General features: G+C 49.6%; 1 protein-coding gene across 1 annotated transcript in view; it reads right to left on the bottom strand.

The window, feature by feature from the left end:
• LOC121019331 (ATP-binding cassette sub-family A member 17-like) overlaps positions 1-13,776 on the bottom strand; it is a 76,861-nt gene that overhangs the window by 33,635 nt on the left and 29,450 nt on the right. Inside the window, exons 13-16 of the mRNA XM_040458683.1 lie at positions 12,532-12,687; positions 12,207-12,417; positions 10,351-10,545; positions 4,855-4,978 (exon numbers count right to left, since the gene is read on the bottom strand). Of these exons, the coding sequence (XP_040314617.1) occupies positions 4,855-4,978; positions 10,351-10,545; positions 12,207-12,417; positions 12,532-12,687 (686 nt within the window). The remainder of the gene's footprint in view (positions 1-4,854; positions 4,979-10,350; positions 10,546-12,206; positions 12,418-12,531; positions 12,688-13,776) is intronic.

Below are 13,776 nucleotides of genomic sequence, written 5' to 3' on the forward strand. Positions count from 1 at the left end.
AATATATATATATATATATATATATATATATATGGATTATATATGGATTAGGGGCTCCTGCTTGGCTCACTCAGTTAAGCGTCTTGACTTGATTTCGGTTAGGGTCATAATCTCACGGTTCGTGGGATCCAGCCCCATGTCTCACCCTCTCTCTGCCCCTGACCTGCTCACACGCATGCTGCTCTGTCTCTCTCAAAATAAACATTTAAAAAATATTAAGTGCACCCCAAAGTTGGAAAGGAAATAGAAAGTGAATGTGGACCTGGTAGGCAAACAGAAAACAGCAAGTAATATGGCAGATTTGCAACCCAGTGAACTGGGATTTTCATCAGTTGTCAAGGCCCCGAGGTTCCAGTTAAAAGAGAAAGATGGATGAAGGAGTTGTTTTCTGAAATTTCAACGGTTCGCTGTTGACAAGAAGTGCACTTAAAATACGGCCACGGGAAGACCGAATGCAAATGGGTGGACAAGAACCTTCTCACGACTTTGAACCAAAACAAAGCTAGTATATACAACTAGATGGATGTTCAGTTGTTGGGCTTACCAGCAAAATATGTTAACAATTCTAATGTGTAGGCACCTGATGCAGTCGCTGAAAAACAAAGCAAAACTGGACAAAGTTAAAATCAGCGTGTTACCTCTAGGAACCCAGAGAACAGGCAGATAATCATTTTTTTAAAAAGACACAGGAGATTTGTACACCACGATTAACAATCGGACCTAGTCGCCATACACAAAAGACTGCACCCAGCCACTGCAGAATGCGCGTTCTTTCAAGAACATAGGAAATTTTACAAAAATGGAAGGTAAGGTGAGCCACAGACTCAAGCATTTTGAAAGAAGGAGGCTATACAGAGTATGTACTCGGGCCACAGTGAAATTAGGTTAGAAATCACATATATTAACAAGACAAGGCAAAATAAAGCAAGGAAACATTTTCTAAGTTTATTTATTTTTGAGAGAGGGAGAGAGCGCACACGCATGAGCGGAATGGAGGACAGAGAGCTGCGGGTGGGGGGGAGAGAATCCCAAGCAGGCTCCAGGCTCTGAGCTGTCAGCACAGGGCCTGATGCGGGGCTCGAACCCATGAACTGTGAGATCATGACCTGAGTTGAAATCAAGAGTCAGATGGTTAACCGACTTAGCCCCCGGGTGCCCCTGAATAGGAACAGTAAAAAAAAACAAAACTCTCCACGAGTTTGGAAATTAAGAAACACAGTTCTAAATAAACCACAGGTCAGAGTGGAAACCACAATAGAAAATTAAACATATTTCTAACTGGATGGGGAAGAAAAGATTACATATCAAACAACTGTGCGACGCAGGCACGTGAAGCTCAAAGGGAAATTTATATCTCAGGTCCCTAGTTGAATATATGTATGGCTGAAAATAAACTATCTAAAAACTATCTTACAAGGAAGCGCTTCTGCCTAACCAGCTGAGGACGTCCCCCCTCTCTGCTTGGACTCAGTGTTATGCTGAGGCCCCTTGCAGTGAGATAAGCAAGCAAAAGGCATGAAGCCTGGAAAATACGAAGTAAAACTGTCTTTAAATGACATGATGGTCCTATCCAAAATACTAAGGAAGTCAACCCAAAATTGTTTGAACTACTGAGTTAAGCAATATTTCTAGATATCAATAACTTAAAAAATGATTTCTAGATCTGCAGCAAGTGATTGGAAATGAAATTGAGAGATCCATTTCCATCCCTTTGAAAAAAATTGAAATACTTAGGAATAAGTTTAATAAAAGATAGGCAGAGCTTCTGGAAAATGCAAGAGATGGCTGATAAAAATTATAGACGACCTCGCAGATAAAGGAGGCTGTGTAGAGTACCTGTGGATTGGCACGGTGCATGTTTCAGATGTCCATTGTCCCCAAATTGATATATACGTTCAACCTAGTACCGGTCATATTCCCAGCAGTTTAAAAAAAAAAAAAAGACTCTATATTTTAGATGGTTTTAGGTTTGCAGAAAAACTGAGCAGAAAGCACAGAGTTCCCATATACTTCTTCTCTCCCCTGCTGCCGACTTTTCCGTACTGTTCACACCTTGCATTAGCGTGGTGTTTCTGCTGTAACCGATGAGCCAGCTTTCCAACAAGTTCTTTTTTTTTTTTCAATAGAAACTGACATGTTTGTTTTTTTTTTTAATTTTTTTTCAACGTTTTTATTTATTTTTGGGACAGAGAGAGACAGAGCATGAACGGGGGAGGGGCAGAGAGAGAGGGAGACACAGAATCAGAAACAGGCTCCAGGCTCTGAGCCATCAGCCCAGAGCCTGACGCGGGGCTTGAACTCACGGACCGCGAGATCGTGACCTGGCTGAAGTCGGACGCTCAACCGACTGCGCCACCTAGGCGCCCCTGACAAGTTTATTTTTAAATTTACATGTTAGCCCAAATGATCTGTAATGGCCAAAACCATCTTCAAAAAACAGATCCGGAGAAACTATCTACTACCTGACTTCAAGATGTCCTTTGTAAAGCTGCGGTAATCTCGACCGCGTGGGTCTAGCGTGGGGCAGAAGAGGGGGGCATAGAAATGGACATGTGCAGTGAATTGATTTTTGGTGAAGGCATCCAAACAATTCAGCCTGGAAGGAAGTCTCTTCGCCAAGTGGTTCCGTCACGACTGGGTACCCACGTGCAAGAAAATAAACCTTGGGGTGCCTGGGTGGCTCAGTTGGGTAAGCGTCAAACTTCAGCTCGGGTCATGATCTCACAGTTCCTGAGTTCGAGGCCTCAGTCGGGCTCTGTGCTGACAGCATGCAGCCTGCTTGGGATTCTATCTCTCCTTCTCTCTCTGCCCCTCACCCCCTCCCCCAAATAAATAAATGAACTGAAAAAAGAAAATGAACCTCAGCCTCTTGTCACACTGCACAGAAAAGTTAACACCGGGGGGGTCACAGATCTAATGCGGAAGCTAAAATGGTAACGTTCCTAGAGGAGAGAGTAGCAGCATGACTCTGACCTACAGGTGGGCTCCGAAAATAGGAACAGGCAAGCCACGGGCTGGGAAGAAAACGTACTCGACAGAGGACCTCTATCCAGAGCACACAAGAAGTCCAGGAACTCCGGAAGAAAACTGAGCCAGAGGCTTGGTGTTTACGCACCTTTTGGTACATTTGTCATGCTTCAGTAAAAACTTAATTATTTAAGAGAACCCAGAGGAAGTGTCAAGCTGAGGATGGAAAACAGCTGAAGAGGGAAGAGCCACCTGGGTGGTACGTCGGAGGGTCTGAGCCAGCACGTGGCTCCGGGAGACCAGAGGGCCAGAGAGGGGGGAAGGAAGGGCAGACTCACCCAGCACACAGAATGAGAGGATCCCGCCTGTCCCATGGTGAGAGAAGAAACACCTGTCCCACGGTGAGGAGCAAGGCACCATGGGAGCAGGCGGTGGCCTCACACGTGGGAAGTCGTGAAAGACGTTCCATCCATGGCCAGAAGTCCATCAGATGTCAAGCAGGATAGTTAGAAGGAAAACCGTACGGAGATACACCATGGTTAAGTTGCATAACATCAGAAGCACAGTGGCCCGATTTCTTTCAAAGGAACAAGGGTTAGACCCACAGCTCATATTCAGCCACAGGAGTAGAGTCCGCGAAATAGTATTTTCAGCACCGATGGAAGATTACTTTCAATCTGGTGAAAATATCCTTCAAAACGTAGAGAACTAAAATCATTTCCAGGGCCCCCAGGAAACCCCACACAAGTGTGTTTGGCACCCGCGTAAAAGCGCTGAAGGGTGCTGTGAAGACTGTACTGTGGGCAGGACAGTTACCCGAGAAGAGGAAAGAACACAGAGGCAGGGATACGTGCACATGAGTTTGAATGACCATTGGCTTTCTCTACCAATAATACTGTCTTGTGGTGTTGAAAAAAAAGAGAGAATTAAAATATACGCTATATACAAGCTGGTGATGGTGGGATATGTGCGCGTCCCAAGGTCTTGGCGTTTTCCAGAAGCAGAGTAAAGATATTAATTCACTCTTGTGTGTCTCAACGTCTAGGCTGACTGCTACCATAATACAGTAAGAACGTATACTTTCCAACTAGTGTGGGGAAGGAAAATATAGAATCAGGAGAAATAACCCAAAAAGGGGAGGAGAAGACTAATGGGAAATACCAAATGAAATGATAGATATAAAATCGAACGTATCAGTCACAATACTTGCAAATAGCCTACACGGTCCAGTTAAAAGACAGATATTGCCAGACTGGATCAAGTCACACTGACCTGTTCCCATCGCCCCTCTCTGGCCTTCTTTGGTCTTCTGGTTGGCTTTCCTAGAGTGCCCCTTCACGGCCTTCCTAGAAGTAAGCCTGTGTCCTGCCTCGTGACAGTCGAACTGGACCAATCAGGGGCGCCTGAGTGGCTCCATTGGTTAAGCGTCCGACTTTGGCTCAGGTTATGATCTCGCAGTTCTTGAGTTCGAGCCCTGTGTCTGTCTCTGGGCTGACAGCTCAGAGCCCAGAGCCTGCTTCGGATTTTGTGTGTGTGTGTGTCTCTCTCTCTCTGCCCCTCCCCAGCTTATTCTCTCTCTCTCTCTCTCTCTCTCTCTCTCTCTCTCTCTCTCCCCCTCAACAATAAATAAACATTAAAAAAAAAAATCAGACCAATAGGCCAACTCCAGAGCCGCATAAACCAGCTGAGTCAATTATAGTCAACGACATCCCACATGATACGCCACTCCTAGAAAGTGGTATTGCGTTCAACGCTTTCTCTGTTAAGCCGTACCCCTATTGCTAGAAGTCCTCATCAGAGACTGGGAGGCCGCCCAGCAAGGGCGCTCCGAGGAGGAGCCGGGCTCCGGTCCACGGGTAGATGCGTGACAGTTTCACCCTTGCTTACCGAATGAAGACCTCCTCCATGGTGGTGACCGAGGCCCCGAAGCTGGCGATCCCCAGCTCCACCTGCCTCTGTTCCAACTCGGTAAATAGAGATGCAAACCTGGAAGGGAAGAGAGGTTTTATTCCTCACGGGTGCGAGGGGACCCCCCCCACCCCCGCCCCGCCATCACCGTCACCCTGAGCTTTCCGCAGGGCAAACAGCGGGGGCTGTGGAGTCGAGTTGGACCTTGTTCAAATCTCAACTTGGTCGCCCTCTAGCTTCAGGACTCTGAACTTGAACCGGTGAGGATGAGGGTGACAGCATTTACTCCAGAATGTTTCTGTGAGGGTAAATCGCACACACACCTCGCACGTTGTGCGAATATCATTCCATCTCTTTCCTACTCTTTTTGGAGTGCTGACTAGGGCCAGTGGCCGTTCCAAGCCCTTTTCCACCTATGAACTCCGGCAATTGTCTCCACAGCTCTTTGAAGACAGTGCTGAGGTTAAGTGACTTCCCCAAGACCACACGGCGGAGACAGGGCACAAACCCAGGCCGTTCTCTCCAAAGACAGTGAGTGCTCTTTTTTGTTTTGGTTTTCCTGCTGTTACGGTAAATGAGGAAAGGAGCTAATTCTTAACAACCTGCTGATCTCAAACCCTTCCTCATGCATGCATGAATGGATTGTGGCTTTTTGTGTGATATTAAGAAACCCACAATCTCCTATCTGCTCCCTCACAGCCCAGTGTCCAGGCCGGCAAAGTGCCTGTAAGAAACCCCGCTCGCATGCCTGATGCCCTCATGAGGCTGCGCGGCGTTCTCGTCCGCCCCCAAGGGCGGCAGGTGCGTTAAGAGCTTGCACAGTGCACTGACTGTGGCTGTGCTGTGACTATGTGCGGACTCTGCCGCTGCCTGGCCGTGTGACTCTGGGCTAGCTCTTTCACGTCCCGAGTCTCTCCTCATCTGTAGGGTAGAGACTACCTCATGCACCGAGTCGTAAAGAGCACAGTGAACATAAGGACACCTTGCAGAGCAGCCGGCCTGTGCTGTGTGTTCAGTGTCGTTTACTGAAATTGTGCTCATGGATTGCTACTGTCTTGCAACAAAGTCAGTATGTCCCTTCTGAAAAATTGGAGCAAAGTTTTCACGTAGTGAGATGCCTTGTTCTCGTGTCAGTCAAGAGGTGATGTTACTTTTTTAAAAAAAATTTTTCAATGTTTATCTTCCAGAGAGAGACATAATGTGAGTGGGGGAGGGGCAGAGAGAGAGGGAGACACAGAATCTGAAGCAGATTCCAGGCTCTAAGCTGCTAGTGCAGAGCCCGATGTGGGGCTCAAACTCACGAACTGTGAGATCATGACCTGAGCTGAAGTCGGACCCCCAACTGACTGAGCCACCCGGGTGCCCCAGGAGGTAGGCCTTTCCGTCACCCTACACAGTGCTCCTGCTGCCCCTTCCAGAAGGTTCTGTCTCCTCCCCGCAGATGACCAGTGTCTCTATTTCCACCACCAGAGGTTCCCCATACCCGGTCTTTGTCTTCACATAAGTGGAATCTTCGTCTACTTTGGGTCTGGTTTCCTCTATGCAACTTGTTTCTGAAGTTTGACCGTGTGGTTTGCGCGCATTGCTAGTGTATTATTGTTCATTGTGTGTCTCTGTGGGTGAGTGTTCACCAAAAGCAATATGCCCCAGTGTGAGTGCTGGTTCTCCTGCTGACCGACATTTGGGTGGAAGTGATGGGGGTCGGGTCAGAGGAAGCCCACGGGCTCTGCCGTGGTTTCTCGGAGCCATGGGCCACCGGGCCTGGGAGGATCGCGTCCATGTGCTGCCCACCGTTCCCAGCTGGAAGGCTTTCCGGGAATCCCCGCTGAGGCCCCAGACCTGGGTGCGAAGCCGTCCTGGGATCCCCAGGTAGGTCCATTTGCCGGCTCGTAATTTTGCTCAAGACTTTGTGTTCGTGTTCATGTGCCAGAGTTTTGCTACTGGAGACTCATGCCCTTAAACGGGTTGGGAGCTGCTCCCTTCTCTCTCTCTCTCTCTCTTTTTTTTAAATTTCCTCGGCGTTTGATGGGACCTGGCATTTTCTTTTCGGGAACGTTTGTCATTGCAGATTTGATCTTGTCAGTAGATGCACGGTGATTCGTCCTCGTCTTTCCCACCTGGTGTCAGTTTTGGTGGATTGTGTTTTTCAAGGAATCAGCCTGTTGTATCCAAATCCAATTTGTCTGTGATCTTTTCTCCATGTCCCATCCTGACTGTGCAGTCGGTGTGCAGAATGATCTGTTCATTCCTGTGGCTGGTTCTTGTCTTTTCTTCTTTTTTTCTTTAATGGCTTTGGCAGAAGCTTGTCACTTTTATTAATATTTTTAATAAACAATGTCTGGCGATTTTAGATTTCTCGATTTTTTCTTTTGCTTCTTATTTCATCATTTGCTCTCCTCGTATTTATTATTTCTTTCCTTCTCTGTATTCTGAGCTTCCTTTCTCTCTCTTTCTCTCTCTCTCTCTCTCTCTCTCTCTTTCTTCCTTTTTTAGAGAGAGAGAGTGGAGGAGGAGCAGAGAAACAGAGAGAGAGAGAGAATCTTAAGCAGATTCTTAAGTGCTGAGCATGTGCTGAGCATGGCGCCAGATGTGGGGCTCGATATCACAACCGTGGGATCATAACCTGAGCCAAAATCAAGAGTCAGATGCTTAACTGAGCCACCCAAGCACCCCCCGAATCATTACTGATTCCTCTTTGACCCATAAGCTGTTCAGAAGTGTGGTGTTGCATTTCCAAATATTTGTGGATTTTCTAGGTATCGTTTTGTAATCAAGCGCTAATTTAACTCCGCCGCTTGTGTTTTGGGGAGGCTGGGTCATGGCTGAGGGCCTACGTGTGAGACAGGGACGCCAGGAAGACGGCAGAGTGGGAGGGACTCGGAATGTGCCCCTCCCCTGGCACGGCGTCGGCGCTGGCAGAATCTGTCTGATGTGTGTGCCACTGGAAGCTGTAGTCAGAGCCGTCAGGCAAGAAAAAGAAGTAAAAAGCATCCAAACTGGAGAGGAAGAAGTACAATTATCTGTTTGCAGATGATATGATCTTATATGTAGAAAACTCTAAGATGCTACAAAGAAGCTGTTAGAACTAATAAGCAAATTCAGCAAAGTAGCAGGAGACAAAGTCAGCGCGCAAAAATCCATTGCATTTCTAAATACAATGAACAGATCTGAAAAGGAAATTATAAAAATAACCCCATTTCCTATAGCATCAAAAAAAAATTCTTAGGAATCAGCGTAATCAAGGAAGTGAAAGACTTTTACGATGAAAACTATAAAACATTGCTGAAGGAAATGAAAGAAGTTGTAAATACATGGAAACACAGCCCCTGTTTATGGACTGGAAGACTTAATTTTGTTAAAATGTCAATACCAGCTGGAGAAATCTGCAGATCCAGTGCAGTCCCTACCAAAAAAGCAGTGATGTTGTTTGCAGACGTAGAAAATGCCATCCTCAGATTCATATGGAATCTCAAAGGACCCTGGATACCAAAACAATCTCAAAGGAGAACAAAACTGGAGGACTCACGCTCCCCGGCCATCTAAGAAGCGACAGCAATCCAAGCAGGGCAATATTGGCACAAAGGCAGACGGACGCATAGATGGAAAAGAACAGAGAGCCTAGAAATAAGTCCTCGCATTTATTGTCAAATAGTTTTCGACGAAGTTGCCAAGACCATTCAGTGAGGGGAAACGGACAGTCTTTTCAACAGGTGGGGCTGGGAAAACTGGACATCCCCACACAACAGCATGACATGGGACCCTACATAACACCACATACAAAAACTAACTCAAAATAGATCGAGGACCCAAATGTAAGACCTGAAATCGACTCTCAGGAGGAAACATGGGACAGAGCTTCATGACATGGGATCTGGCGGTAACTTCTTGGATGTGACACCAAGGGTATGGTAACACAAGAAAAAAATGAGCAAATCAGATGTCATGAAAATTAAAAAACAACAACCGTGCAGCAAGAAACACCATCATCAGAGTAAAAAGGCGGCCCAGCGGGTTCGATCCCCACGTCGGGCTGTCTGCTGTCAGAGCAGAGCCTGCTTCAGATCCTCTGTCCTTCTCTGTCTCTGCCCCTCCCCTGCTCACACTCTGTCTCTCAAAAATAAATAAAACATTTAAAATAAAAAGACAACGCACTGGATGGAAGAGAATATTGCAAATGCTATATCTAATCAAGGATTAATATCCAGAATATATAGAAAATTCCTACTACTCAACGCAAAGAGCAACTCGATTCAAAAATGGGCAACAGGGGGCACCTGGCTCAGGTAGAAGAGCATGCAACTCTCGATCTCTGGGTCGTGAGTTCGAGCCCCATGCTGGGTGTAGACATTACTGAATAAATAAAAGTTTTTTTTAAAATGGGCAATAGACGTTGCTTCAAAGAAGACCTATGAATGGCGAGGAAATATACACCAAAGAATGGGAAGCAGGGTCGTGAATGGATACTCGTACACCCATGTTCATGGCAGTATTATTCACAATAGCTAACATGTGGCAGCAACCCGCATGTCCGCTATGGATAAAGAACGTGGGGTGTGTGTGTGTGTGCGTGTGTGTGTGTGTGTGTAAGGGAAAAATATTCAGCCTTAGGGAGGAGGAAAATTCTGCAAGACGCCACAACATTGAACCTTGAGGACACTGTGCTTAGTGATCTAAGCCAGTCACGAAAGGACAGATCCAAAAGCCAATGGGAAAGTGCACGCTGGCACTCATAAGAGGCAGTGAGAGCAGTCCAGATCTTAGAGACAGAAAGTATATAACGGTGGGGGCCAGGGGCTGGGGAGAGGGCGGTGGGGGAGTTCGGGTGCTCCTGGAAGTGACCCAGTGGAGACAGGAGTTGATGGTGTGGATGGGCGGGGTGAGTCAAGCAGGTGCGTTCCTGAGAAGCAAGGTGGGTAGACGCGCAGCTGGGGCTGAAGGGTGAGCCTTCAGCAGGAAGGGGACACGTTCTGGGCTGTTAAGAGATGGAAGGAAGAAAGGAGCGAGTGTGGGCTTGTGTGGGAGTGAGACGGAGTTCTTGTTTGCTGGCTCTCGACTTCATAGTGAAGTAGGAGGTAAGATTCCTACTTGAGAACAACATGATGCAGAGGACGGGGTGTTGGGGGGGTGCCGGGAACCTATCCGGGGTCTGAAATAATTAAAGAAAATCAGGTAAAACCTTCATCTGAGCTCAGTCACCCAATAAAAGGGCCCCTGTAAAGCCATATTTAAGAATTTGACTTTAACCTGAAGGCTTCTGGGAGCCATCGAGGGCTTTAAAGGATGGAGGTGACATGATCAGAGCCCCATATTTTCAAGTGTGCTTAGGCTGGAGTGTGCTGTCTCTCCAGGAGGTACCAAAGGCCTGGGGGTCCAGACCCTCACAGAACAGAGAGCTCTTGCTGAGGACAGAGACGGGGGATGGCTCTGGACAGTCCGTGCATGCACGCAGGCACTCCCGTGCACGCTCACAGGTACTCCCGTGCACACACACAGGTACTCCCGCCCCCTGGGGTCCGCACCTGGGCATGCTCTTTTTAGGAAGAATAAACGTTAATTCTTCTCCAATGCTGGACTGCAAAACCGCATTGGGTATGTGGTGATAAATCAGATGGGCAATCTTCTCTGTGCTACAGTGAGGTTTCTTCACTAAAGTCATGTAATATCCTGCACCTGAAACAACATTTCAAAGAGCCTGAAATAATCTTACTCTTTGTAGCTGCACTTACTTTTTCTGTAGGTCAGAAGGGGCGGCTCCCTGGGAACGTGGAGCTGGAGGGCCCCGTGGGGATGAATTGTTTTCACACAACGAACTGACCTCTGAAGGCCGGTATTCTGGAGGGTCTGGCCTTCTCCTCCGTGACCGGAGGTGGTAATGACGGACTTAGCGATGCTGGCCGACGTGGCAGAGGGCTGTATGGAGGGCAGCTGACTTGGCAGAGACCTTGCACATCAACGTGAAGAACAAGGCTACCTCTGTAATAATCACATCATGCTTTTGGCGTTTTGAACATCGTTTCTGACACTAGTGACACTTGTTAGCGTGATGCTGGCGATTGGGCCACTCAACAAACATTTCTCAAGCCCTTGCGATGAGACAGGCACTGTTCTAGGTACCAGTCAGGAGTTCTTGCTCTCATGGGCCTTCATTAAAGGAGTGTGAGACAGACAATAAGATACACAGGGAAAATGTATAGAGTATTAGTGACATGAGCCATGTGTCAAGAAAGACAGACATGGGACGGGGTGTGGAGGGTTGGGGAATGTGATTTAAAAAAATTCTTTTTGTGTTTATTTTTGAGAGGGACAGAGCATGAATAGGGGAGGGGCAGAGAGAGAGAGAGAGACACAGAATCCGAAGCAGGCTCCAGGTTCTGTGCTCACAGCTCAGAGCCTGACACGGGGCTCGAACTCATGAACTGTGAGATCACGTCCTGAGCCGAAGTCAGACACTCAACTGACTGAGCCACCCAGGTGCCCCCAGGGAGTATGATTTTAAACATGGCACACCAGGCCAAGCACGGCCCGTGGGCCACCCCTAGGACTCTGGCTTTTGCTCTCGGTGGGAGGGGAGGTCACTGCAGGGCTGAGCCGAAGAGTGACAGGCTCATTCTGACAACAGGGCGGTGGGGGGTGGGGGGGGGTGGTTAGTGGTGGTGGTCAGCAGGCAGGTGTGACAATCCAGGCCAGGAGAGGATGGAAGCCAGTCCAGGGTGCTAGACGGGCGTGGAGGTGAGGGGGGAAGGGAAGGCCCCCAGGATTTGGGAACAGATAGGATATGGGCTCTGACAGACGGAGGGGTCAGTAAGCCTGCAAGGTTTTGGCCCACATCCTACAGGACATCGTCTGCCTGTGCTGTGGGCAGAGTGCGGGAGCCCGGGGCTGCACAGGGTTTGGACAAGCCTGCCGCAGCCGGGCAGCGCCCGCGCACGGGGAGCTCAGGAAGGGATCCGGGCTGGAGAGAGGATGACCACAGGCTGGATGAGGTCACCCGGTCAGGGGGCAGAGGAAGGATGGGGGCGGCAGTGACACAGGAGGCTGTGGGGTCCAGGAAAACAAGGGAGCCACTTGTAGAAACACCCCACATCTGTACAGGTGCTTCGCACACGCTGGCTCAGTCCTTGAGGAGCATGGTCCCTGAGTGTCCACTTGTCACATCGGGAAAGGACGGTGGAAGAAGGATAAAACCCCTGGCCGCGTGGGTGGAGAGGCCGTGAACCCACAGAACGGAACTCAGACATCAGTGTCCTGCCTCCAGATCTGAGTCTGCTCCCACACCCCCTCCTCCCTTCCCGGCCCCGGCCCGGCCGCAGGGCCCCGCCCGCCCCACTCACCGTACTTCTGCTTGAGGAACAGCGAGGACCCGCAGCACTGAAGCTCCCCCTTGGCCATGATGGCCACGCGGTCCCCCAGCAGGTCGGCCTCGTCCATGAAGTGCGTGGTGAGCAGCACGGTGCGCTGGCTCTTGTGCTGCTGCAGCAGGTCCCAGATGGCCCTCCTGGAGACGGCGTCCATGCCCGAGGTGGGCTCGTCCAGCATCAGCACCTGCGGACCGGGCCGAGGAGCCGGTGGCGGGTGGCAGGGTGGCGGGGTGGCGGCGGCTCCCCGTGGCCGCCCGCCGTGCTGGGCGCCCCGCCCCGGGGCCTCCCGCCCGCCTACCTTGGAGCCCGCGATGAGGGCGATGCCGATGGACAGCTTGCGCCTCAGGCCCCCGCTCAGGCACCTGCTCAGGGAGTCCCGCTTGTCCTCCAGGCTGAGGGCGTGCAGCATCCGCTGGACCTCTTCGGGGCACTTGAGGCGGGACAGGCCCTTCAGCTGAGACAGCGGGGGCAGGGACGTCGGGCAGGGGCTCCCGGGCTTGGCGCCTCCTCCTTCCCTCCACGTGCTGCGCTCTGTGCCCTGACTTCCCTCCATGCCGCCCTGGTAGAGGCCCAGCTGTCCCACAGGCATTTTGCTACTACCTGCATAAACTGCACCCCAGAAACTTACTACCTCTGTGGAAAGGGATGGGCACAAGGCTCTTGGGGTTTGAATCATGTGGATATGAGTCTCATCAGTACCAAGTACAGCAGCGTATGAAGGAAAGGATTATACCTACTGACCAAGTGGGAGCCACCCCCCGGGATCCAGGGGACGTTCCACAGATGAGAAATCTAAGTGTTGCAAAGGCAAGAGTTTGGCTGGCTTTTCACCCAGTCAGTGGGAGGGGCCTCTACACCCTTGGAGGGATGCGTGTGTCGTTATTCAGGGCTGTACCCTTGGGCCACGCCTTAGTTTATGCTAATGAGCTGACTCACACTCTGTCTATCTCTCTCAAAAATAAATGAAAATATTTTTTTTTAATTTTTTTTTTTTTACGTTTATTTTTGAGACAGAGAGAGACAGAGCATGAATGGGGGAGGGGCAGAGAGAGAGGGAGACACAGAACCGGAAGCAGGCTCCAGACTCTGAGCCATCAGCCCAGAGCCCGACGCGGGGCTCGAACTCACGGTCCGTGAGATCATGACCTGAGCTGAAGTTGGACGCTTAACCGACCGAGCCACCCAGGTGCCCCGAAAATATTTTTTAAAAAATAGAAAAAAAAAACAAAAACTGGACACTGGAAGGTTAAGTGAGCTGCCCTCCTGCACGGCGACGTGCCAGCAGGGTATATGTCCTGAGGATATGGAAGCTTCGCACGTGGGACTCACCCAGACCTCACCCTGTGTGTATGTCTCTTCGTTCGGCTGGTCCCGACTTGTATCCTTTATAATCACCCTACCCTAATGATAACCCTTGCCTCTCCTCCTCCCCAAATGGTTGGGGAACAGTGTCCAAAAGAGGTTTTAGGACCCTCTGAGGTTGGGGTCAGGGAGCCACAGCCTGTCTTCCCACCACCAGGACGCAGAGAAGCCACAGCCTGTC

The sequence above is a fragment of the Herpailurus yagouaroundi genome, unplaced genomic scaffold, assembly GCF_014898765.1.
Source record: "Herpailurus yagouaroundi ecotype Mexico unplaced genomic scaffold, PumYag 222, whole genome shotgun sequence".
NCBI lineage: Eukaryota > Metazoa > Chordata > Mammalia > Carnivora > Felidae > Herpailurus > Herpailurus yagouaroundi.